Genomic DNA, 26,213 nt, shown 5'->3' with positions numbered 1-26,213 from the left:
AAGTTAATTCTGCTCTGGAATACTAAAAAGCAAGTTCAGACTTGCATGGCTTTTATTACCTCATGCAAAAGTGTTTTTTTTTTTTTAAACTTTTTTAGACACTGCATTTAAATCTTGCAAAGTCATGGGAAGTCATTCTCTCGGCTTCTCAATATATGAGCATTCAAAGTAGCGCTGACACTCATGGTTTCCTGGTAAATCCACACTTCGAATCCAAATGCCCACGTTTCCATTACGTCTGCAAGCCGGTGCGTGCCTAACAGCCCAGGTATTACATACCTTTCCTTAGAGACAAGGGGGCATTGCTAACTTACTCATTATACCATGAACCCCTTCTTCTTACTCGGTTTTCTGCAAACCTGCAAGGATATTTTATTAGCCACTAAATACATTAGTACTATTTACATCCTCAAATGCTCTGTTTTTAATAAGCTACCCTATCACCTGATAAAACAGTAAAATTACAAAGATCTTATTCATGAAATCAAATAGATCTTCTGGGCTCATAATAGCCATGTTGTCTTTTCAATTATTTACTTATTTTTTAGCAATTTTGCGGCACTCTCACTGCATACAGGCCCTTGTCTACTCAGAAATCAGCTTTACTTGCACATATATAATGGAACAGAATTAAAGTAGATTATACAAAAACTGAATTCTCAGCACCGTAATACCCCCTCATCAATAGTTACAGGAACACAGCAATATCACTGGCAAGACACTGCAAGCAGAGTTGAAGAGATCTCATGCTTGCATTAATTTTTATTTTAAAAATTTATAGCCAGTAATTTCTTAGATATCCTTTTATATCTAATTAAAGTAGGAGATAAAACAGAGACTTATTCAATCAAGGCATGAAACAGTTAACAGCGGTGCACATGCCAAGGTTTTAATAAGGCTTAACAATAAAAAGCTTCAACCCTCCACTTTCCCTAGATTTTGTTGTGGTTTTCCCTTGCTTAGGGCAATCCATCTGTTAATGCTGATTTGCAATACAGTTAATCTCATACACGTAGAAAAGTGTAGAACAGCTAACCTAAGCAAGAGTAAGCTCAAATGAATATTACAGAGATAGAACAATTCATCCTAGGCAAAGATTAATTGTGTGTATGTGCGCACGCGTGCACGAAGGCACACACAAGCATGCTCCTGTTATTTCATTTTTTTAGGAAAGACTTTCAAAATGCCAATTAGAGGAGGGAAGCTGATCATGAGCAATTGCAATAACACATTTAATTATTTATCCTCCGATTAGATTTTGACAGCTTTTTTACATGCTAGAATTTGCTTTGATTTGTTATTATTTTTCTGATAGTCTATTGCTGATCTGGCAAAAATAAAAAATAAAAATAAGAGCACTGTGAGAGCAGTGCTATAGCTTAGTAAATATTCATTGTTAAAAACAGCTCTGCGCTGTGACCAGTGCTGGTATTCTCCCTGGGCCAAACTGGCCTTGTTTTCAATAAAACCAGAGAAGTATCCTTTCCCTGGAGCCCTGTTAGGCTGAGGCTGCAGTTGGAACTGTCATCTTCACACAAAAGCAAAGGGGCTGGGTTTTACAAACGCAAAGCTTAATTGGGAGATATTCGTGGATGTACTCTTGACATTTATTAAAGCCTCATCAACAAAACAGGAAATAACCATACTAATTAGCAGACCCACATACAAACTACTATTTATTGGGGTAAAAGCATATTCAGAACAGCAGTTCCCAAAACCCTGTTGCGAACAAATATTTAAAATGGTCTGTCACAATGAAGGAAACTTTTGCGTCATACACAACGATCCAAATGAACTATATTGTACAGTATCTCAGGTAAGTATTAGATGACTTTCATATGCATTCTTTCCAAGCAGCAGAGAATGAATGGCTCACAGCATGCATCTGACAGGTCAAGATCTAACAACAAATTCTTTATACTTGAGTTATTAAATGTTGTAAGATGGAAGAGAGAGCAAGAAAGTGCAGGGGTGCCTCTTCTTTGGAAGCAAGAAGATTATCAAAAAGCACTCTCTCTTCTGCTTGTTATTTGTTTAGGTTTAGGGTGGATATTCAAACAGATTCATGCTGCAACTTAATCAATACCTCGTCCCTATATTAATCATCTATCAACATGCATGAACTGCCACATCAGCAGTACCATTATATTGCTGCTGACACTCATGGGTACCATTTTTAGAAATCTAGGTGGAAAGATTCATCTCCAGCATAGAGAGAGTGCTATAGATATAATATTAAGCAATAATAGGAGCAATGAGACTCATTTGTTGTATGCCATAGGTTCAGTACCAGCTCTGAAACACTGGCTCTCTTGTGCACTTGTCAATGCACATATTTATATTTATTTGGATGTAAAGATTAAAATCAACACCTAATCATAAAAACACTGCATTTATTTTTACTTAAAGACTTACCACAGAACAAAAATTAAACCAAGTAGCAAGTAGCGCTGTTTTTTTTTTTTTAAAAAAAAAAAAGTACTTGTCTTTACTTGCCTTTGGAGAGGAAGAAAAGGGGAACAGTGTAAAGAGGAGGGAAAAGCAATAGCGCAAGATCTGAGTTCTTGTGAGCGAGCACCGCTCGCTCTTCCCGTAATCCCGGGCTCAGGTGGTGTTGTGGACAAGAGCTGGGGAGAAGACCAGGGACATTCTGGTTGTAGCAGGGCAAGAATGCGAGGCTGTTAGTTACCACGCTTTACAGTAAACAAACCCTTTCTGCATCTATGTATGCATGCATGTATTTACATACGTCTCTAACTATATATGCATAGAAACGTATGGAATGATACACCTTCTGTCTTCCTCTCAAAACCAGAAAATGTCTGATACAAATAACAACAATAACACTGAGGGATTTAGCAGTGTGCAGCTGTACAAACGATCACACACACACACACAGGTTTAATTGTTCTGTCAGAACAGGCCCTCAAAAGAAATGCTAAATTGCACGGAGATAAAGTAACCTCTTGCCTCCTGCACTTAGCAATAGGCAGGACTACCACACTAGCAAATTACTGCACATTTTTGTAATAAAAACAGCCTATAAGAATTCGATGCCTCCAAGAGTGCATTTTGTGACATATTTACAGATACATACAATTGTAGATTCACCTACACTAATCTGCGTATATTGCTTTATGCTGCACAAAAAGCTTTTTACTACTTCACATTATCAAATTATTTTGGTGCAGGGGAAAAAAGTTGCTGTATTTTAAAAGGAGTTATCTATTAGCAGCAAATATTTTAAGAACCCATTCTTGTTTTTGATACTACAGTACTAGAGCCATACATATAGCACAGAATATCTTCTGTTCGGATACTGAGTGAAGAGAATGTGCTGCAGGCAAGTTTCTGAAAGAAGGGAGGCACCCCAGCTGCCTGTACATAAAAATACAGCGAGGGCACACAGTTTGACACTTTATCACTAGCTTGAAAGGGATCATGAAAGCATGCACAAACTAAAAACTGCCTAAATAATTCAATGCAGAAAATCATTGTATTATTTATAACCCCACTAAAAATCATGACTTAATGCTAACATACAATTTCAGCATTATTTAGCAATTATCTGCATCAATTCTATGTTGAACTTCACTGACTTTGTATTCATTATGAATAAAACAAAGCCAATTTGAAACTCAATTGATTACAAGGGCAATTCAGTTTTTATCATTGCACTCAAGAGCAAAAAGAAAATGCTATTACAATCAGCTGGATTGAGTTTCAATACTTGGTATCTGAGGAAGATATATGTGTTAAAAACCCACATGTAAAAATTCACTGTGTCATTAAAAGCATGCGATAACATTGTAATACAAAATCTATATCCAAACATTAAAATACCTACATACGCACAGTCCTTGCAAGTAAAAAAGTATGAAAACTCTTTTCTTGATAAGTCTGGAATAAAATTGTCAAAATGAACACAGAGCCATTAAAACCCTTGCCAAAGTTGGGACGTTACACCTGTTACTGCAATTTGGGACTAGAGCAGACTGGAGAACAAAAGGATGAGATTGACATCGTATTAACTACTTGGCTCATTAATAAAATAACAAATTATAACTTTCTGAACAGGGCTAAAAGTCATGCAACTGCCAGATCAATTTATTACAAATACAATATTGATGTATTCCATTACCAGAAACTAAAATAGATGGCTTAACACAGGTCTGTGAATAGAGCAGAGCATATTTGCTACAAGAAACCTTTATCAGAAACAGATTTAAGACAAATTAAATCTCAGATCTATACTGATAAATCTCCCGGGTTTTCCCCTCTCAGCAGAGATGAAGTACGAATAGCATTTTTTCTCCTTCTGAGCAGTATGCTATGACAGAAGTATTGCTTTAAACACTGTGATTTAATCATGCTATTCAAACACAGACAGTGAAATAATCTTATACTCACTGATGCATTACTCTAACTGGAAAAAATTTCCTCGCATGCATGTTGAAGTAGGACAGACGTTTCAGGGCTCTTACCTGTGCAAGTCTTCGCTTTTCTGAGTTCTCTCTTTTCTCGCTATGCACTGTGTAGACCGGAGCACTCTGCACTGCAACAGCACCACAAGTTCGATAATCTTCCTCACTCTCCTATGCAACAAAACAGATTCAAATTCCTTCATTTATAATCATTATCTGCACATAATATGGTCCTCCATATTATGCATGCAGAAAGCATTCAAAATTATCTTGCCACAATCTATTACTGTCATGAAAATACCATCTGTAGTAAGAAAATCAAATTTAGCTATTCGTGAAGCCAAATTATCAACATCGTCATTTAAAAGATGGATTGTTCAAGTCTCTAGGAAATATTTTTGAAAGTTTTCTTAAAATAGAATAAAATGTATTTTTAAAATGTTTCCTTCTCTCTACAGAAAAATCTCAAGCAGAAACAAAATCTTCAGTAGGAAAAGCAGCTGCAAAATGCCCAAAACGTCTTTTCTGATATTCCTGCAACGTTACTTTTGTAAAATGAAACTGTTCATTCATTTTTAAACATTGCAATTGTTCACATATCCTATGAAAGCCAGAGAACTACACCTTCTGAAATACATTGCACTGCAAGGCTCTTCCATCGCAAATTCTCAGCTTGAAGCAAAGGCTACAATTGTGATATCAAAGCAATCAACTTTATGAAAACATACATCCTGTTAATGCATCTTTGAAAACCTCTGTTGTTCTATGATAAAATATGCAAACAATAAAGAGATTATTCAGTGGATGCATAGAATGACAGATAGTTGCCAGAGGGCTCGTTATGAAAAATGTATTGTTGAACAAAGGGCTAAGCATATTTCAAAAGTCATTAAAAACACAAATCTCATGTGATTTGTTAAGTATGTGCTTCAAGCATACAGGAAGCAAGGTAAGAGTGTAGAAGTGTATTACGTACCTTATGTTTCAACTTACTCCTCACTTCTTTTATTCCTTGCCTTGCGTGATTTTTTGCCTAGAAAATTAAAAGGCCGCATGTAACTGTAGCCATGCAACACACTTTATGATGCCGCACTTATTGCGCCTATTTCCTTTTTTTACACGTGATGCTATAAAGGACAATTACCTGTTTCACAAATGTTGTGCGTGCCTTGTCAGGATATCTGATATATTCATGCTTTGTCAGTATATATAGGGCTCTTTCAGTACATGCGTGCCAATGCAGTGAAAACATACATGCTCAAAAATTCTCCGGTATTACGAAAGACAGGCTGAAAATGGCCTTTACTCATGCCTTTATTTGAAACGGTCCTTTAAATTTCAAAGGCTTTTTTAGCAGTAAGGCACATTGGAAAAATGTTAAGATTTTTCAAGATGACTGCTACAGTGTTCCAGTCTGGCAACTTGCAGGGCAACATCAATCTTAAGAGAAATGAAGTGATTTCATATGCAGATGGAGATTTTGCCCAGTGTTGCTGAACAGAATAGTGCTGCTATTTAGGGCAGAATTGTGTATGTATTAAAATAGGCAGCTAAGGATCACTGTTGCATAGAAAACAGAATCAAGAATGTTCTTCAATAGAGAAATGAATTATCAATACAGAATACCGTGTTCTTATGGGGAAAAAAAAAAAAAAAAAAAAAGAGAAAGAGGGAGGGAGAAAGACAGAGGGGGAAAAAAAAGGAGAGAAAGATAGGTGAGGGGAACAAAACAACAAAGAAAACTAAGCCTAATAGAAAGTGTGTTCTTCTTACGTGGATATAGCTCGTATAGGAAAAAGCCAGAAAAGTTTTCAAGGTTGTCTTGAAAATAGAACACTATAAAATATAGTTAGTGGCCAAAATATGCAGAAATCAACTATTTTTCTATTTTTTCAGTACATGGAAATTTGGATGAAAAAAAATCATCTTCTTGATTCAAGAGGTCGGAGAGTTGTTTTCATCTTTAAATCATACATCTACAAGCTCAGTAAGAGCACAGTGGGATGCCATGTAGCAGATGCTAACCTGAGAGCCACTTTAAACTTTCCAGCTCGCATTCACAGCTTTTGGATGCATTTAGGAGCAACTTTGTTCTAACTCTGAGGGATGGCACAAATCACATTGTTTACTCAAGGACAGTTATCTAGCAACTAGGACATGCATATGCCATTTCTCTGGTGGTAGGCTCCACAAAGTGCAAGTGTGTGAGAAAATACATGACAATACTGCAGGCACACAGATCCTCAAAAAATTTGCCAGCTCCCTGGAACGAACAGAAGATCGATTTGAAAAAATCTTATCAAGGACATTTAACAAAATTGAATCCTGGGATAAGATTGTGTAATCACAATCTAAGCTAATGAAAACCACAGAAGAATAATTTCCAGATAACCTGTTAATGAACCATTTCTTAAATTACGAATGAGTTCAAGATATGAAGTAGATTTATTTACCTGTTTCTCTCTTCATGACTGCTATTTTTTCAACCGATGTAAATTAAAAATTCTCTTTGAAAACTTTACTTAAAGTACACTGGTATAGACTGATCATCTGATTTATTCAGCACTACTTATTATGCATTCGACTAATGGAACATTTGGAAAAGGAAAAAAGAAGCCGAAAGTCTTTTCTCGTGTATTTAAAATCTAACCCCTAAATAGTTCCCATTTCATTTTAAACTACTGCTTTGCTTTGTTTTGTGGGATTTTTTCATGCTCGCTATACCTTAACAATTTATATGCTTTATTGTTTAGACAGGATTTTAAAACAAGATATTTTTAAGTTCAAAGCAATAAATCCAGCTAAGTGTGAGTATTCTGACAATTTTTAGAACAGCAGATGAAACAAAAGACAAAAGCGTTACTGATGCTTCACCATGTCTTTACAATAGGGCAGCACATACTGCCAAAGAGAAATCACATCTGTGTAAGACAGGACTCCATTTGTCCTGAACAACATTCTCAATTAAAAAGACTTGCTACCACATGTTAAAGCTATATGCTATATAACTACATACTGTGAGTCCATATTTACAATTAAATGTAACATTTATGAAATGTTTTAGACTCATGTCAACTTTGCAATGCATGACCTACGTCAGCAGACGACAGTGCAAACAAGGATTTCTATTTCCAGAGTCCATATTTTGATGACATTCTCACCATGAAAGAAAGACTTTACAGCTGTGCATCAATTTGTTAAGTGATATTCAAGTAAGTACTATGAATGTGACAACAGCACAGTGATTCTTCGAAAATGTCTGATTTTATGTATAACCTATCTGGGAGATACCAAATTAATTCTAAAAGCCAGTGCTCACTGAGAAAATGAATGAAGCTGAAAGTATTTGGCAGGCTGAAGTGTTTCTCTACAATATATTTATAAAACACTTAAGTTTTTAAGTATTCAGGAAGAATCAGAGATGATAGGTAGAGAAGGCATTTTTACATATAATTTATTTGAAATAGGTATCTTACAATTTTGTATGCTGTTTTCACAGCCGGAGTGGCTTTGGTCATTGCTGTGTTGATCAGTGCACCGCCTTTCTGCAACGAACAAAACATGGTATGTTAATAACATTTATGACCTAAGTTAAAAGTTAAGACAACAGGACAATTTGAGTGTGCTGAAAAGAATTAACAGCTTAAAGAGGCAAGAACAGCCACAGCTGTGTTCCTTCCACAGCCTACTGTCTGCAGACACACAAGGGTTACAGTACGTCATTATCAGAGCTGACGCTTTTATCAATGCATTCTAACAGGATGATGTATTGTCATTCTTTATTCACTGCTACCATATCAAAATCAATTCAGAAGTTACAGCTATTTATCTTGCGTTCCTACCCTAAATTATGTAACTTCAAAATACTTCAACTTGAAATAACTATCATGTTTAATCACCTAAGAATTCTATTTATCTAAAATAATATATTTGACTAATCCTGCAGAATAACAGGGTTGTACCAAGTATCTTCTGTTAGTCAAATTGCACAAACCCACATTGACTATATGCTGTTTACTAGAAGTGAGAAGCTTCATATCAAACTGTACTGAGTCTCACTCCCACAGTAAACATGTTATAATTATATGTTTTCTTTCCAAACAAACAAACTTTTTTATTATATACATATAAGGAAGAGGGCAAAGTTTTGAAGAAAGAAAGCTGTCAAGGATACATATTTTTATTTATTTTTATTTTTTTCCAAAAATCAATTACTTAACCAACAATATCTTTGTACCTTCACAGTATACATCCATTGCTGGTAAGATCTCGAATTTCCTGAAATAAAAATATATAAAAAAAAGAAAAAAACAAAATCAAACATATATTCAACATCTTAAATGTTTCAGCCCCCTTCAAAGTCCACACTAAAAATTCCCTTAGAGGATTATTCATTAATTTTGTTCTTTCCAGAGAGACAAAGAACTTAAAGAATATGTATATAGTAAGGGGAAAAAAAAAAAACTTATTTAATGTTTTCTGTTTTCTTTGTGAATTCCTACCTTTTCACATTGTTTTCTTCAATTCCAATTGAAGTGCAAAGAGAAATTAAAACTACAGAAGCATAACATACTGTTAAAAATTCTGAAAAGAAAACACCAAATTGAAGGAAAGAATATCTAAATGAATTGTGTTCAAGAATAATGATCCCACTGGGTAACCTTTCAAGTAAGACAATGACATGAAATGCAGATGGTTCCATCCCAAGGAAAAAACACTCGAGAAAAGTCTGAAGATTATGTCATCATCATGTACTTACGCATAGGAAAAATCACTGCAACATGCTAACTGTATCTACCTTTTTTTTCTATAGGGGAAAAAAGAATAACTATAAGGCAAGTGATAGCTATTGGTTTATGTAGAGCTACCATGCCACCAAGCGCAGGGTCAAATTCTATCAAGCTCTTGTTGAAGAAATGAATACTATTTCCAAAACATGCTTCCGCTGAACACCTATCCCCACTCTGTGTGAGTTTTAGAGGAGATGAATCACTTGAATACTCTGGTACTGTGAGTTACCGCAACCAAGACATTTGTGTTGACATGATGAAATTTTGGAGACTGGCAGTTTCTCAAGGAGCATATTGATATATCTGTGATGATACAGACTTCTAAAATGACATCACAAAACTTTAGCTTTGCAATAAATTAATTACGTAAAGCGTAAAATTGGTAGATTTATTGCATGAGCTAATGGAAAACCAAATCACACTCAGTTCCTAAAATGTGACTGAGAACTAACTGAATAAGAGGCATTCTCAAGTTTCTTTGCCAAGTGAGGTGGAGAAACTGAACTGTGTGCAGTTGTACCAAGCAGTACAGCTTTCACCCATGACACTAAAATCCACATAAGCCATTTTGACACAGAGAGACTCTCAGGAAGGATAGCATGAGTGAAAGCAAAACAGGCTTAGAAATGAGAGAAATCGATGATTATTGTGATCTAAACTCCATTACGAATGTCAAAGAGAAACCAAAAGCAAACACTACTAAGTTTTTACTTCTTCTGTTTGGCTCCCTGGAACTACCAGGGAAGGTAGTGTGAAAAAGCATGCAATATGAGAATGAGAAGATGTGAGCATAAAAAAGATGGCTATTGAATGTCTTTTCACATTTAGGGCAATAAAATTTGATCAGCATACAGAAACAAATTATTTATAAAAATATTTTCCAATTTCCGGTATAATTTTCTCTATTGATTTAGTTATGGTGGCATATGTGGGAAAATGAAAACTGAAAAAAAAACTTTTCCATTTGAATGTGCAATTTTAAAATTACACTTTCTCTAAAATGCATTCAACTCTCCTTCTGACAGCTTATAGCTCTCTAAAGTTCTATGAATTTCCTGAAGACTGGGTGTCATCTATGGGCCTTTTTTGTTGGTGTTAGTGGTGGTTGGTTGATTTGTTTTTCTGGTGTTTTTTTTTGTTTTGTTTTGTTTTGTTTGTATGTTTAAAACTTTGGACCATTTGATAAGATGCATGGGATTCAACTCTGTGAAAAGATCATAGTTCTACGCCATTAGCGTCAAAAATGTCACCTTCAATTGCATACATATTGTTAGCCCTGCACTTCATAATGATAATGAGACAGCAGTTATGTAAATACTGAATGTATGCCCTAAGCAATTTGTCCACAACCTGGCAATATACAGCTCAAGAGACTTGAAAAGTCACCACACAGTGCAATCCAAGTGAGAAGGGCTCCTACGGCCGAACACTCCTGCCCAGATGAGACGTGGTTCACAAGCTGCAGTACATGGCCAAAAATCAAACTTTCTCTCTGCTCTAATGGAGTTTTATTGAGGACTCTTGACACTTAACTGCAGTGAGCAAACAGACTAAATACTGACATTACCTATCTTACTAACAGATACTCAATGGCTAAAATTTGTTTACATAGTAGCATAAGCTATGCTGCATTGACAGAAAGGAAGCAAATCTCTGTTTAATTTAATCACACTTTAATCATGGAAAAAAAACCAACCGTGCTAAACCATATAGCACAAGACTCAGAGGGAGGGAGAAGGCAGTGAAAACCTTTTAAAGGACACGTACCCTGAGTGTAATGAGGGCATTTTGCAGAAGGTGAGGCTGGCTCTGAACTAATATACCATCTCATGCTCTCTGCCCTGGGAACATGCCCCTGTAAGAGTGGTCCTGCAAAGAAAGCCCATCCGTCGCTACCATCTGCAACTCAATGGATTTGGTAGAGCCTCCATTTATCAAGGAAGCTTCTACTTTGCTTTCATAAGATAGTGCTCATGCTGTCATGCATGTTGTGATCCAAAGATTTTGAAAGCAGATATAGTGCCTCAAAAAGAAATACAGCAGATAGGGTATATAAATGTCTAACAGGGAGCCATGCAATAATCCTGCAATAATCAGAAATTGATTCAGCACACGATCTTCTATATTGGTTAACTTTGTAAGCTGATGAATGTGAAAGCGTTAAAATAACTGTCAGTGAACACAACCGTTGGAAACATCACCAGGAAAAATACTTTTTTAATGAAGAAGGCAAGTATTTCTATATTTCTTCTCAGATGATATACAGTTGTTCAATATCAAGGTTCAATTTCTTTTTCTTCAGTAGTACATTTGCTAGAGATAATTGACTTATCTAAACAAAAAACCACTGCTTTTTGCACTGCAGAAATAATTTGATGTGAAAAAGTTGGGTAAGTTTTTTAAAACCTAACTATCCAGAACACAATCAGCAGCACAAAGATGAAGATTGTTTTTAAGAAGTTAGCAAAGAATTTAACAGGTAGTATAAATGTGCAGACAAAATGCAACTGACATAGTGACACATTTGATCACATCTTAAAACCTAAGTATTGTTTTACTGGATTAAAACAAAATATCCTCTTTTGTTATATTGACACAACTAGATGCATACTATTATTCGTCCCAGCAGTCAATCGTTGAAGGCTAAAACCTTTCAGGAATGAATGGAAATGTTGAAACAGTACAAACATTAATGACTTCTAAAATGTATAAGGGCATCATGTTAAACAGCTCTCAGAGAAAAAGCATCAAGTAAAACGCTTTAATTCTGTACCTCCACAAAATCCTCCTGTTGTGATTTCTTCTTCAAAGACATCAGAGAATCCCCTTCCTGCATTTAATTTTGATAGTCGACCATCAATAAACTAAAACAAAAAAAAAAAAACAAAAAAATCACACTTGGTTGGTCCTTATATTTCTTTACAATGCTATAATGGTATGTATGTATGTTATGATGGAATTTCTATCTTCAAGATAACATATGGCCTACGGATAATACATAATTTTATATGGACTTTTCAACCAAGAACAGCAGAAATGTCAAAATACTGTAAAAAATATCAATATCACTTACTTCCTTTGAATTTCTGCTACTTTTATTTATATTGAGTAAATTACATGTACAATTTACAAAAACAATTTGTAAAATTTTACAGCCAGTGAACTTATAACAGTTTGTTCAGAGTTACTTTCAATTGCTTTCAAGCTCTTCTTGCTTTCCTAATGGCATTAAAAAGTTTTAGCATATGTTTATGATAACTCTGTATTATCATAATCAATTAAAGACAGACAAGAATTCCTTGATTTATGTTGGAAGTCTTAAGGTTACCCCTTATCGTAAACAGAAAATGATAAACAAACCTCCCTTTCAGCTTTGCACATCAATGGGTCCAAAGTAAAGCTAGTTGAAGTACATGGAACAAACAGCTGGACACATTTCACCACATGAACTTCAAAGAAATGATAATCTACAGTGTCTAATCAAGCCCCATTAAAAATCCAATGGATATGTTTTACAGGAAGTAACCTTATGAGGACAGTAAGTGTGGGGACATCATAGAAAACTGCCTGTACTGAAAGAGAAGAGAATCACTGTGGCTTGTTTTCAGAAATGGTGGCATAGCAGCACAGATTTGATCAGCAGTGTGCAAACTAACTTGAAGGACGTTTCACTCAAGTGCAAAAATGAAGTGGGGCATGATGCCAAGGCAGACTCTCCATCTGACTGAGCACAGTTCAGATTGACACCATGGGATCTTTAAGTTCTAACACAAGTAACACCTATTTAGTTGCAACTACAGGTACATATTGCAATAATCATCCCTATGTACAGGTTGCAGTTGCATGAGTATGTGAATTTGAATCTATCTCTATGGATATATAAAGAATGAAATGATTCAAATAGATCAGAAAGAGTCAAAAGAAGATAAGTAATGATTAAACCTCTCAGAAGAAATGAATACATTGTTTTGAGGAATTAACAAGCTTCAAAGAATATTTTTAAGGGTTCAAAATTCCTTTCAGGAACAGCCCCTCCTTATTTTTTTTGAAAAGGCTAACTCAAAACTGAGAGATAAAGGGAGAAAACACTTTCCTAATTACACACAGTTTGCCTCCTAACAAGAAATATGAGTTATTCACTGTTACTAAATGGTACATAGGAATTGACCAAAATTAATTGTTTGGTTATGTCATATATTACTACAGATTATCCAAACAATGTCAATGACAATCTAATGCTTGTCAATATCTTCATGAAACAAATTACATTCTAAGAATAGAAAAATTCCAGCAGCAATAATGAGACAAGCACAAAGATAAGCAGTCCTTTTTCTCTTCTGTCTCAACTCCTTGTTTTTTCATTTAACTCCAAGTTGGCGTTTTTCCAAACAGGTTGGGTTCATGGTCATACCTCTTTGGGATCACTGGATTATTTCACAGTGAGAAGAGAGATAAGAACATCTTTAGCTACTGCTGAGAAAAAAAAAAAAGAAAAAGAAAAAACAGCCATACTTTGAACTGTAAGGCATTATCTCTTTGGGGAAAGTTATGAGTTCATTCCATACCATGGACTAGCAAAAGATTTATGGACATACTCAACATTTGGTAAAATTCTATCAACAGCAGGCTGAGACACTGGCTGAATTTTAGTTTTTAGAAGATTAGTTCAATTGAGTATTAAATGCAAATATTGAAAAATAGATCTGTCCAAATAAACAAAAAAAAACCAAACACCAACCCCTGAAATTATTTAAAGGAAGTGATAATATTACTAACTGTATTAGCAATCAATACTTTCGAGTCATTTACTATTATGAGTTGCATTTAAATTACTAAATGAAAAAAATAGCATTTGGAACCATGCATGCCTTATATCACATTCTTCTCTCGTTTTAAAAGCCACAGTCCCTGGAAAATCAGCTCAAGTAATGCATTCTCTTACAGAGACTACCACTTTTAATGAAAAATGCTAACTCTGATGCTACTCTTGGATTTTATAGGACTAAAGAGAACTTCAGACTCCTTAAATGTTTTTGAATTCTAAAAGTAAAGGACAGACTGTATGAAACTGTGAAGGTTTCATACTGCTATAGAGGGAAGACAGAGGATGCTATACGTCAGTCAAACGCATACATATAAATAAATGTAGGGAGCAGTAAAAATTCCAAGTGAATCAACAGTTACTAAGAACAAGAACTTAGTGGAGCAAAGAATTTCCAAACAATAGCAGCTCAAAGTATATTATTCATACAATTATATTGTTTAACAAAGTATTCTAACATTAGTATTCATGCTAATTCTAGGAATGAATTAATAGTTTCCCCGGACACTTGAACTATTTGACACATGCTACTACTAATTCCTTACGCTTGAAGACAGAAATACAGCAGAAGCAAGTAACAGTACAACTCCTCGAAAAACAAAGGAAGCTGGAAATGATCCTAACGTGATTTCCTGGTAATTTGATGAACTTCCAAGAAGAATAGAGGTGGAGGGGAGAGAGAAGATTAAAAAAAAAAAAAAAATACCCCCCCCCAAAACAAATGAACAAAAACAACAATAAAAAGAACCCACAGCAACAAACGACATGAGTTAAGCTTACTTATCAGTCAACACAAAAAGCACCCAAACATATTTTACACACCCATTTTCTGCTTCTAAAATATTATTTACTGCTTAACAATTAGTCATTTTCAGGAACATAATAGAAACAGTTTATTCTGTTGAAAAGAACCTTTAAAACAGCTCATTTTCAGTGGGAAAAGCTATAAAAGATGCAGCTGGGCTGAGGATTAGCTGAAGTGGGAGTAACAATCGCAACAAAGAGAAAGAAAAAAAATGTTTACTATTAAACCACACACATCATCAAAATTGTTACTATTTCCTAATCCTTTGTAATATATTATTTCCTTTAGTGTGAATAAAATTAAAAACTAGCTATAAACAATCAACTGATTATTTTTACTTGAGCATATTAAAACATAATGAGTAATTTCAGAGCCACACCGACAAGCCCATACTTTCAGTGAAGTTAAACCTTTTCCCTACAACTGAAGACCTATCATCCCTACATAAATCTTTACTACAGACATTAACTACTGATTAGCAACAAGCATTTCTTTGAAAAATCAGGAAATCCTATATATAATTAATTTCTCTTATCTATTACGGTAATCTACCTTCACAGGGGTCCATTAGATTACTTCACAATGAATTCTCATGCCTTAATCATTCCAGATATTTGCAGGAAAATAACTACTTTGAGTCTCAGGTTTTCCTTAATCAGTTACAGTATGCTTCCTACAATATTGTTCTGCCCCTATGACTTGGGTTGGCAACATTCTCTGTATGCCTACTTCAGAAACCCTAGAAATGAAAGCTGTAATTACAGTATGAATTCAGTTTTAAATAAAATGCTACTGAAGTCCAATTTAAGCGAGCACTTAGTTCAGATCTTTGGTCATGAGCTGAAGAAGCTGAAAATGAAGTTCCACCATTAAGCTGGGAGATCCACAATTTCTGTTGCCTACATGAGTTGCTGACTGGCTCTGAACAAGTGCTGCCCCAGTTCTGCACCCTGGAGTTATTTTCCCTTTTTTTTTTCCCCACTCTTTTTTAAACCATAAATGAAGTCTTAATAATAGAATAAAACTAGGATGACTTCCTGTACACAAACACTTCTATTTTATCCTGGAGTTTGATAAGACGACAGAAAGGGATATATATTTAAATAGGGATGCATTTCCAAAGCAAATAATTCAATTTGGGTCTTTTACCATCTCATACCTGTTTAAACAGCTGAAGGTTAACAGCAGTTTCCAGGAACTGTTTAGTAGTACTGGAACGATGCTTCACAAAACTATTCTCACAGAAAGTTATAGGTTCTCCCTAGAAGAGTTTAAATGGAAAACATTGGATGTTAACTACAGTATACAAAGATGTTGATTTAAGATCTCACTAAATATGCATAAAATAAAAAAACAACAACACAGACAACAGCAAAGAAATCTTCATACATTTTAAATAGCTCTCAGAACACATGTTGCAGTTGAACCTTTTATTTATGAAACTTTAACGCTAGTCTACAAAAAACACATAGCAAGGAAAAGGCAAGTGGTTTACAGTTGGCTCATATTACCTCTAAACTACTCTCCGTTAAATATTTCAAAAAAGTGGTTCAAAGTTTGAGGGATAGCAGGTCCTTTGCTTTGAATAGTTCAACAGTCATTACTCTCATTTAACAGGAAAATATTGCAATAAATTTAAATTTATTTTGACATTATTTCCACTATAACAAAAGTCGCAAGCATTGGCTTTCAGAAAAAAATCTAAATGGACCAGATTAACATTTCGTAAAATAAAACATGATCGCAACACAAGGAAAGCATATAGTCCATAGTTTACCAAGCACTCTACAAAAAAAAAAAATAAAAAAATTAATGATGGAAAAATAAACAAGTACTCATTGAAAATGAAGTATCTGTTGAAATCTTATTAACTGTAAACAGCACCCATTCGAAAATAAAGATTCTTTAGAAACAGTTGAAGTGGCTCCTATGTTATCCCTTAATTAGATTTATAATTTGCTATCCACAGAGCGCACAGAGCACTGGAAGTTACTGACAGGCATTCTCTCAAATTGTTACTCTTTTCAATACTTTGCGATAAATATTTGAAGCTGTTAGATTTAAATGAATAGTAATACATACACTAAGAAATTTGTGTGGCGATAAAGGCATTAAGTGATTTCATCACAAATCCAAGAGGCCTCCCATCCAAGTATGCAGAACAAAGAAGTCATCAGTTCAGGAATGATTAGCAAGATGAAAAATTGGAGTTCAACAAAGTTATGTACCTAAATCTGACTCTATGATGATTTACTACCCAAAAAACTAAATATCCACGATGGACTAAGACACCTCAGCCACTCAAAAGAAAAAAGAGTTCAAAGGCACCTCCTTATATTGATCTTCCTGACAATAAAATAGAAGTTCTGTCAGGCTCCAACTGTTAGCCACTTTGAAGACAAATGTATTCATGCCCATGACCACCACTGCTTTCCACCCCATACCCTGGTTAATTGTAATCACACATGATACTTCATACATTTTCCTGCCTTCCTGGGACCTTCCATGATTCTAGAATACAACAGGGTATTCTCGGCACGTGACCTTTGTGAGTTTGTCAGAGTAGCTCTAAATCACTTTCAAATGCTTTTTTATATCTTGCATTTTCTTTTTAAATGATGTAAGAATGATTCAACGAAATCTAGCAGTAAAACCATCCTCAGGTCCTTTTAAAATCCTATTCTAATCCTATGAAAAGCTTCCCTCTTTTTCAATTTGCAGGGGCATGTTGCCACAGGTGAAATCAAATTCTGGATATCTTACCACAGCACTTAAATTGAAAGTATTGAGAAGCTGTAGAGAGGTTCAATCCTACTCAGAAAGGCATGTAAGTTCATGCTTAACTTGCTTTTAAGCTTTATGTTCTGACATCTTTAAAGAAACACTGATTTTAGAAAAAAAATCTCCCAGGAAGAGTTAGAAGCAATATTTAAGCAAATTTACTTAACACAATCCTTTCCCTTTCACAGAGTACCTGGCGTGAAATGATACACAAAACCATCTCCATCACATCTCCAAGATGAGCATTCCAGTTACTCCACCTACTGCTTCCCCAGAGATAACTGGTGAACACTGTACACGTGCAGGACATGCTGAATCTGTCAAAGAGCTTGAACTGTTTGTGGCACTTTAAATAGCACTGCCTTCCTGACCCACTTTGCATTAGCTTTTCTTGAGCTCCTGAAGACTCTTGTCTTAGGAAGATGACCTCAAGCTACTTAGCAAATTCAAAGTGCTTCAAAACAAATGAAACAGTCTCCAGTGAGATATGGTGGTACAAGACATGGTGTTCCTGAGGGCAGACTCTCTTCTCAGTTCTGTTGTTCTTCCAAAAAAATTTCAAGGCAGCAAATTAGAAAAAGGATCCTTATTTATTTATTTCTTTACACAACAAATGATTTATGAAAATACAGAGGCTATGTGGGAGTGCAGAATTGACTTGGTGATGACTCACAACAGATTATGAAACCTTAAATTTAGAACCAAAGAAAGAAAAGGATATTATTTTCAAGGCATGCTCTTTAGAAAAATTAAGAGTAAGCAAAGCCTTTACTGCTACTTTCCCCAGAGTTGTGGGAAAGACAGAAAGGAGAGGTTATCTCCCAGTAAAAGAGAAAACAATCCTGCTCTTGCCTTCATATCAGCCTAGGAAGAGAGAGCAGCGAGAGTTCTCCTTGGCAGCAACTCTCCAGCCTGAGCCATGTAGCAGAACACCAGGAAATGGCAGTTCAACACACATTTTTAATGTATAGCTGTGCTAGTCTCCTAAATATTTCTCTTTATCAGTGGATACATCAGATATTTAGTAAGCACTCATGCATTGGTGCATTTATTGCCTCATCAATAAGGTTCAGAAAAAGAATAGCCAAGGCTGAAAATGTATTTATATCTAATTTGGTTCAGATCCAAAAGCAATCCAATTATTGCAATCTACTGATAGTAAGGTTGCTCTAAAAACTTGATTTGATAGGTACAAAGCTCCTACCAATTCATCACTTTAAAGGGAAAAAAAATCTCTTGAAACCTGTAGAAATTTCAGATTTCAGTTTTAGATTATCTGCTGCAACTTTATTGAAATCTCATTAAATATCAAATTGTTATAGCAAACTGTTAACACTTATTTCTTTCATTTGTTTCATACTCTGAATAAATACATTGTTTTCCTAATAAAGATTTGCCAAATCTTCAAGATTGTTACTCTAATCCTGAGAGGTTTAGGATTGCTATTTAAAAATGAAGCTATTAATCTAATATAAACAAAAAAGCTCCAGAAGTTTTTGGACATGAAGCATGTAACATTCATGTTTCTGCAAATACAGCTGGGTACTGTTAGAAACTCTGAGTTTTGTAAGAATGCACCACTGATATTTAACTACTTCAGCATCAAATGGCCCCTTCCGTATTGATCTACAATGTACTTTCAAAACCAGTTCGATCAAAACCCAGTAGGGACTCCATACTGAAAAGTAGACAGCTAATACTCAGACCAAACAGACCAAACAGCCTATGCCCAAACAAGATATGTGTCCTTTTAACAACAGTTGCTATAGAATTTTCTTCCCCTTTCATAGCTTGCCACACACAGCAGGCATTTTTCACTCCAAGCTACATTTGCAGTTTAAGAAAGCTACTTATGCTGACCACAACAGAATGGGAAAGTAGTGATCTAAAACTGTGCAAGGGTTTTAAAAGGAAAGTTAGTGTAGATTAGAAGGTACGTTTAGCAAGATGTACTCGCTAACTGTTTGAGGACTGTTTCAAGTTTCAATTTCAACTGTTTGAGGAAACGTTCATATCTTTTTAGAACAAGGTGACTGTTTATATTATTGCTATAATATATATACATGTCAACTCTTGCTTAATATAAAATGAGTATATAAGGTAAGTAAATATTCCTCAGCGTTGTATCATTTATCAAAAAAAGTCCATTTTTAAACATCATTCTGACTGTCATATGAAAATTCCTTTGTTTAAAATCAAAGAAGTAAAAAGATGAAATTTCAGTTGTTGGCCTGACAGTTAACCATCCAGAAAATAACTGAGTATGACTTAACTATATGTTCTACTCATGAAGGTACCATTTAAAATTACAAACAAATTACTGCAAGATTTGCCCATTTCTTGCCATCAAAGATTCAGAAGAGCTGGCATTTCTTGAAATTACAATTAGGCCTTTCTAACACTGCTATTAACATCTATGTTCAATAAAGAACCACTACAACAGTATGGCTTTTAACATGAAAAAAAGGTTCTTAGAGAAGGGACAATGAAGAGACATAACAGGCTTAACACAGGATGGTTCGGTATTTAAACACAAGCTACATTCTGTCATTTTACTACTCTCCATTTCTCTACTGTAATTTTTATGCCTAACCTGGGGAAAAGGCAAACAAATCAATGCCCATTTTTCAAGGTAGTTGTGTCCTCAAAAGAAGATTTCATTTTGAAATTCGAATATAAGCAACTATTGCTTAAGCATTCTCACACATTCAGGAGCACTCTGAATTTTAAAATATCCTTTAGTTCCCCTAACATAACACTTCATTGCATCATTCTAATTTCTATCATTTTAAATAAAATACCTGGGTCTGTTTGGAAGTTAATATAACTACTTAAAGTGTACTTAAAAATGTGCAGGCTAAAGCACTTGAAAAAGCATTCAAATAAAGCAAGGTCTGACAGGCTGCGCTATCTCCAATATGGAGGCTATCCCATCCCCTTAGAATGCCAATCAGACTATGAGCTCTTGCTGGCAAGAATTCCAAATCATGCCATTAGCCTTTGCTCTTCTTTTCCTAATTTCTGATGAATGATGTTATAATCATCATAACTTAAAACAAAGATATGCTGAGTTTATTTCTTTTGGTTTAACATTAATAGCTTTGATGATTTTTTCCCCCAAACCTGGAGATGATTTTCTTGAATGACTATCTTTTGTTGGCTAATTCTTGAAGAAAAGCCAATTCTTCAAAAGCAGAAAATAACTTATTGTTGCTTATAACACCTAGTTTTCAAACAGGCACGTCTCCAAGAAGATTTGTTTCTTTGAAATACATTTGAAATGTATTTGTCTTGTCATGATGGACTACATTTTTCTTGTTTAAATCATACCTATAATTCTTCCTGATGTTTGCTAGTTTAAGCAAAGCCGGAAAGCCGGTTTCTCCTTTTCCCAATGATAAAAGTTCTCTTTTATTATTCATTATTATTTTTCCTCTTCTAACCCCAAAATCTCACCTACCTTTTTCTTTCTAGATACAGTCAGTGAAATGCTGCATTTTAAAGATTTTTTTTTTTTTTTAACACCACTCACTGTTTTGTTATCTTTGACTATATTGCATATATTTAATGGAGAAAAAAAAAAAATCTAGTCTTTGCTTATTAACTACAAAGTTTGCATAAGTTCATGTTTAAAGTTCATTTTCCCTGGCCACCATAGCATTGCTAAAATTGCTAAAATGTTTGATTGGTGTGGTTTACACCTGCAAGGCTGTCTGAAAAATACCTAGGAAGAATATGTGAAGTAAAATAGCTGGAAAGGAATACAATATTGCACATGCACTGATTGATAAAGTGAAACAAACAGCATAATTATAATCTTTGTATTTAACTTCCACCTTCGCATGTTCTGAAACACAAAATATTATTTTGTAATAAATTCCCAAATGTTGGACTACCTAAAGAAAATAAGAGCAACAAAAAGTTCAAGTAACGACTAAACAAAATAAAAATAATTTCTATATGTACATGCATCTACATGGTTTAAGGACACCTCACAACACTCTGATCTTTGAAATGTCACAGTGGGGGCAGACTCTTGGAACCAAAATTGTTCATGGTTGCTGACATTAGAGATCACACAATGGCTACTACTGCAACCTCTAGCTGGGCTAGCGCAGCAAGACACTGATATTTCACTGAGGAGATTTTCTTTTGAATACATAGAAATTTCTCAAATAAGGAAGCCAATAAAGATAAAAATCGGTTTTATTTTCTTTTTCTCTTCCTTATCAAAATCTTGGAATCGTGATGGGATATTAAAACCAGTAATAAAAGCAATATTTTCAGACAATCCTCAACAATCACACATGAAGTGGATTCCCTCAGAATTAAGGTAAATCAGAAAATGGTCTTCAGCTATTGTAGACATTTAGTAGTCAACACTAAAATAAATAATATGAATAATAATAAAGAATCACATAAAGCTAGACATGCACACTGTGGATGCCAGGTCCTTATCACCAACTGTACTGACGTGCTCTACAGATCCACTCCTATTATGCAATAGTTGCTAAAGTAAATCACAACATATTATAAAAAATAATTTTGGCAGTTAGATTTGACTGATTTATCTTTTTTTAATGCAGTGTCACAATTAAATCACACAAAACATATTTCTGCTTTACTTGAAAACTTTACTGGATTGATATTTTTCTTATCATTTATTACAGACACAAAAAAAATTATTATCACCTATATCCATTGCACGTCATGTTTCCTGCCAGTATTCAAGTAGTCAAATTTTCCATATGGTCTTTTGGAGTCCCATGAACTCCTTTCAAGACCCCTGAAGCTTCCCGTTTTCCCTTTCACCAATCACATTATTTTCAATAATTGCTAGACGTTTGTTCAAGACATATTGCTACACCAAGTAGAATCTGTCCTATGCTGAAAACAAACAGTTGCACAGAATGAGTGTTCAGTGTGATGAATAGCGTTTGGAATGAAGAGAAGTGTTGGATGAGTACAGACACTATCAAAGCTGTTCTTTACTCAAAGTGAATATTAATGACAGTTGTTTCATGTTTCAAGTTAAAATCATACAGAACACCCTGCTGCAAATAAAGTAGTTCACTTGAACATACTTTTAAACTTATAGGCAAGTGATAACCATCCAAACATTATTTTACTTTTCATTAGGATGCTTATGATCCTAAAAAATGGTATCCTAAAGCCTCCCATTTCTTTATTCTGAAAATACAACAAGTTTATTTACAGCAAAAGTATTTCAAAATTATCTAGAAAATATTTTGAGTATATCCCTCACAAAGTTTTGGTGAGAATATTACTTGTGCCCTAAAAGAGTATAAATAAACTCTGAGTTAGATTTTCTTCATTAGATCCAGCATGACAGACTCCAAGACAAATATTTTCTTTGCAATAACAATTCACATGTCCTGAGTCTCATGACAAATGCTCCCAATACAGTCAAATGAGACTGGATTTCTTGAACCTTCTAATTTACAAGGCACTAATCTTAGTTCAAAAGGCTCATGTAAAATGAGCTGAACTATCACAGAACAGCTCCTTTTAGTCTCTACTAGTCTGGAGCAAGTTCAGCTCTTAGTAAGTTTTCCTATCTCAAACATTCCGTAAAAAACTATATTAGTTAATACAGTGTGAACATAGCCCAATTTTATTTTATTTTTAAATTTTTTTTTTTTAATATATATACACTTGGTCTTTGGAGAAGTTGATGCCAATCTAAGATATGCTGACACTTGCCAGCATACAAATATTAAAAAAAATAAACAGGCCACAACAATTTCATAAATATCTTCTCTTACATGGAGTTGTTGAGCTAAAAAAAAAATTAATTAATTAATACTCAAAAAAAAGATGCAGAAACAAAGATAGTAAAGGTCATTTAGACATGCGTGTCAAGAGAAGTGATGTATGATGCACTACTTCCAATACAATGCAAATACAGACATCTCAGGTACAGCAAGAGGAAAATTAAAACAAAATGGAAAGCAGAATTCAATGGAGATGCTAATCAGAATGCTGAAGAACTCACGTTCTATTCAACAAACTCACCATAAAGGACTGACTCCATCCTGTTTATGATCAGAACTAAGGTTAAAAACATCAGCCACACTGACATCATTTTGCTTGGATATACTGACTGTAGTTTAAGACAATTTTTGATGTAATTTCTTGTAACATAAGCTGACAGTGACCAATGTCTTAATCTTTGGACTAAGGGACAAATTAGATTACCCCTTCCTGCGCAATGCTAAGTAGTGCCAATATGGAATAAACTGTGTCTGTTTTGTAGAAAACATCTATTTTCATGTAATTCACACCGCACTGTTCTTCAGCAGTTCTGAAAACAGGTAGAATAATTGAAGTATCATACGCAAACTGAGTTTTCATATAAAAAGAAAAATATAATGTCTGTCAAACAGAAATACTTACACTAAACCCTTAAACGCTTTCACATGGGTCACTTTTTAATCCCAATAGTTGTCTAAAACTTATTAGTGGCATAGTCAGCAAGGCATGGCAATAAAGACTACGTGAAAGAGAACCACTTGGGTAGGAGGCAGACCCTATTTAATGCCTTAAAAACGATGGATTTTTCACCTGCCAAATCTCAGTATTTGTCTGAATCATTCTGAACTTAGTCCAGCCTTGATAAAAAACAAACAACAGTAGAAAAGCCATGTTCTGAGACGTTGATTCAGTCACTGTTGATGCACTTTTATCAGATGGATGGAGTTTGTAAATATCACAGGAAAGTAATTCGAAATTAATCCACATGTTGTTCCTGATAAATAATTTTACCATCAAAAAGACTCAATATGTGCCACCTACATATACCAGAAGGATGAAAGCCTGAAATACGTTAGCCATCAAAACTTCAGAAATACAATTTCTGAAGCACTCATGGGATGACCTGAGTCTTCCTTTGTACTATCTTCTCAGTGGAATCAAGGTAAGTATATAAATGCAGAGATACACGTTTGAATCTTCATATCTGGCATCTGCTAGACAATAAAGAACTTCTGGACTCAAACACAGCAAAGTATATGGACCTGTACAGTGAAAAATGACTGAGTCTCTGAAAGGCAGTCTTTTCAGTTCTTCAGTACATTAAAAAGGTGAGCTGTAAACACTTTCGTTAGTATAATCAAATTTCATACTAAATAAGTTACAGAAGTTGCGCGAATAAAGTCGACTCTGAACAAGCATTCATTTTTCAGTTCAATTCACCATTAGGAAATAGTATTGTCCTCTGAATTGCCAACTTATTCTGAGCTCAGAGTAAGGCTTAAAACAGTTGGTTTGAAATGTTCCAGATTGGGATAATATTTCACCATTTCCTTTGCAAAAGAATGAGCTTGTGCTCTTGTAAGTTAATGGAATAAAAAAGTTGTCTTACTGGTTTGTATCTCAGTGCATCTCTGTAGGATCCAAACAGTGATGCCTGTGCCCGAAGAAACGCCTTGGCTACTCCGTCACCCGTAGCTGTAGACTGCTTTTTCAGTTTATTTTTCAAGGCCGAGACCTGCATGACAGAGTAGAGCAGTTAAATTAACACCTCAGAAATTGGTACAGTGAGGTACGAACCCAATCAGCAGGCAAACCATGGTGTCTACAGGTCAGCCAAAAATTCATCCTCTTCCTTGATAGCTTATCTTTTTAACTGCAAAGAGCACCTGCTGGTCTGTTAATTGAAATGAAGGCAGGGGATGATGGTAGAGTGCTAATGCAAATTGGTTATGCTCTCTTTTTTCCCAAGGCCTCTTGACATAAATAAGCTTAATTATTTTACAGTAAACTGCATGTGAGCCACTTTTCTGCAGATCTTTTTCAATCATAAATCTTGTCTTCTCATTTTGAATAAAGACTGTGAGGTTTTTCTTAATTTATATTTCAAAGGTTTGTTTTAAGGACTCCCAATGCTCACTTGCAATTCAGTTATTGAGTTGTTTTACTTTAAAATATCAAATTACTACCTTACATCATTTCTCATGCACCGTAGGAGTAGCTGCTACCAGCATCTAACAATGGGAAAGGTTTGCATAAATTCAGTGGTATATTGTCTTTTGAATTGTTCTTGAAAATAAAATGCGTGAAGGGGGGGGGGGGGGGGGGGAAGATAACTCTGACAATGCACTTGTAGCTTTAAAAAAAAAAAGAAAAGGAAGAAAAAGAAAAAATTCATATTTATTTTTGTGCTTGACTTTTTTTTTTTTTTCTTTCTTAAGAAGATCTATCTTTTCTTAGTATAGATGGCCATTACTTGGAAAAATTACAGAAAAAAATATTCTATCGATCTGGAATTGTTGCAATACTCTTTAAAGGTATGTGGAATTACACCCAATTATAGTTTTAATTTCCTAATTACAACCATGAGGGATATCTGAAGAAATAAGCCAACTTCAATTATGCTGTGAATACAAGTTCCTGCCTCTCTTTGTATTTTGACGCAACTGTAACAGCAATATTTATGTCATTAAATTCTACACAAAGTAACACATATACTTACTCTTTAACCAGAACATTATGAGCACATACCATCAGCAAAACATCTTTCATTCTTTGAGAAATGTATGCAAGAATGAATATCTTTTTGTTTCTTTATG

At 34.7% G+C, this 26,213-nt stretch overlaps 1 protein-coding gene across 3 annotated transcripts in view; it reads right to left on the bottom strand.

Moving 5' to 3' along the window:
- The window catches only part of DENND1B (DENN domain containing 1B), a gene marked incomplete at both ends in the record, with an annotated part of 137,111 nt that overhangs the window by 12,594 nt on the left and 98,304 nt on the right, over positions 1 to 26,213 (bottom strand). For all 3 annotated transcript variants that reach the window (XM_079536254.1, XM_079536255.1, XM_079536256.1), the window contains 7 exons: positions 4,485 to 4,595; positions 5,401 to 5,457; positions 7,901 to 7,969; positions 8,662 to 8,702; positions 11,988 to 12,078; positions 16,001 to 16,102; positions 25,007 to 25,132. In XM_079536254.1, coding sequence (XP_079392380.1) covers positions 4,485 to 4,595; positions 5,401 to 5,457; positions 7,901 to 7,969; positions 8,662 to 8,702; positions 11,988 to 12,078; positions 16,001 to 16,102; positions 25,007 to 25,132 — 597 coding nt within the window. The remainder of the gene's footprint in view (positions 1 to 4,484; positions 4,596 to 5,400; positions 5,458 to 7,900; positions 7,970 to 8,661; positions 8,703 to 11,987; positions 12,079 to 16,000; positions 16,103 to 25,006; positions 25,133 to 26,213) is intronic.

Source organism: Tetrao urogallus (genome assembly GCF_951394365.1).
Source record: "Tetrao urogallus genome assembly, chromosome: 5".
Classification (NCBI taxonomy): Eukaryota; Metazoa; Chordata; class Aves; order Galliformes; family Phasianidae; genus Tetrao; species Tetrao urogallus.
This window is presented reverse-complemented; position numbering and strand designations above follow the sequence as displayed.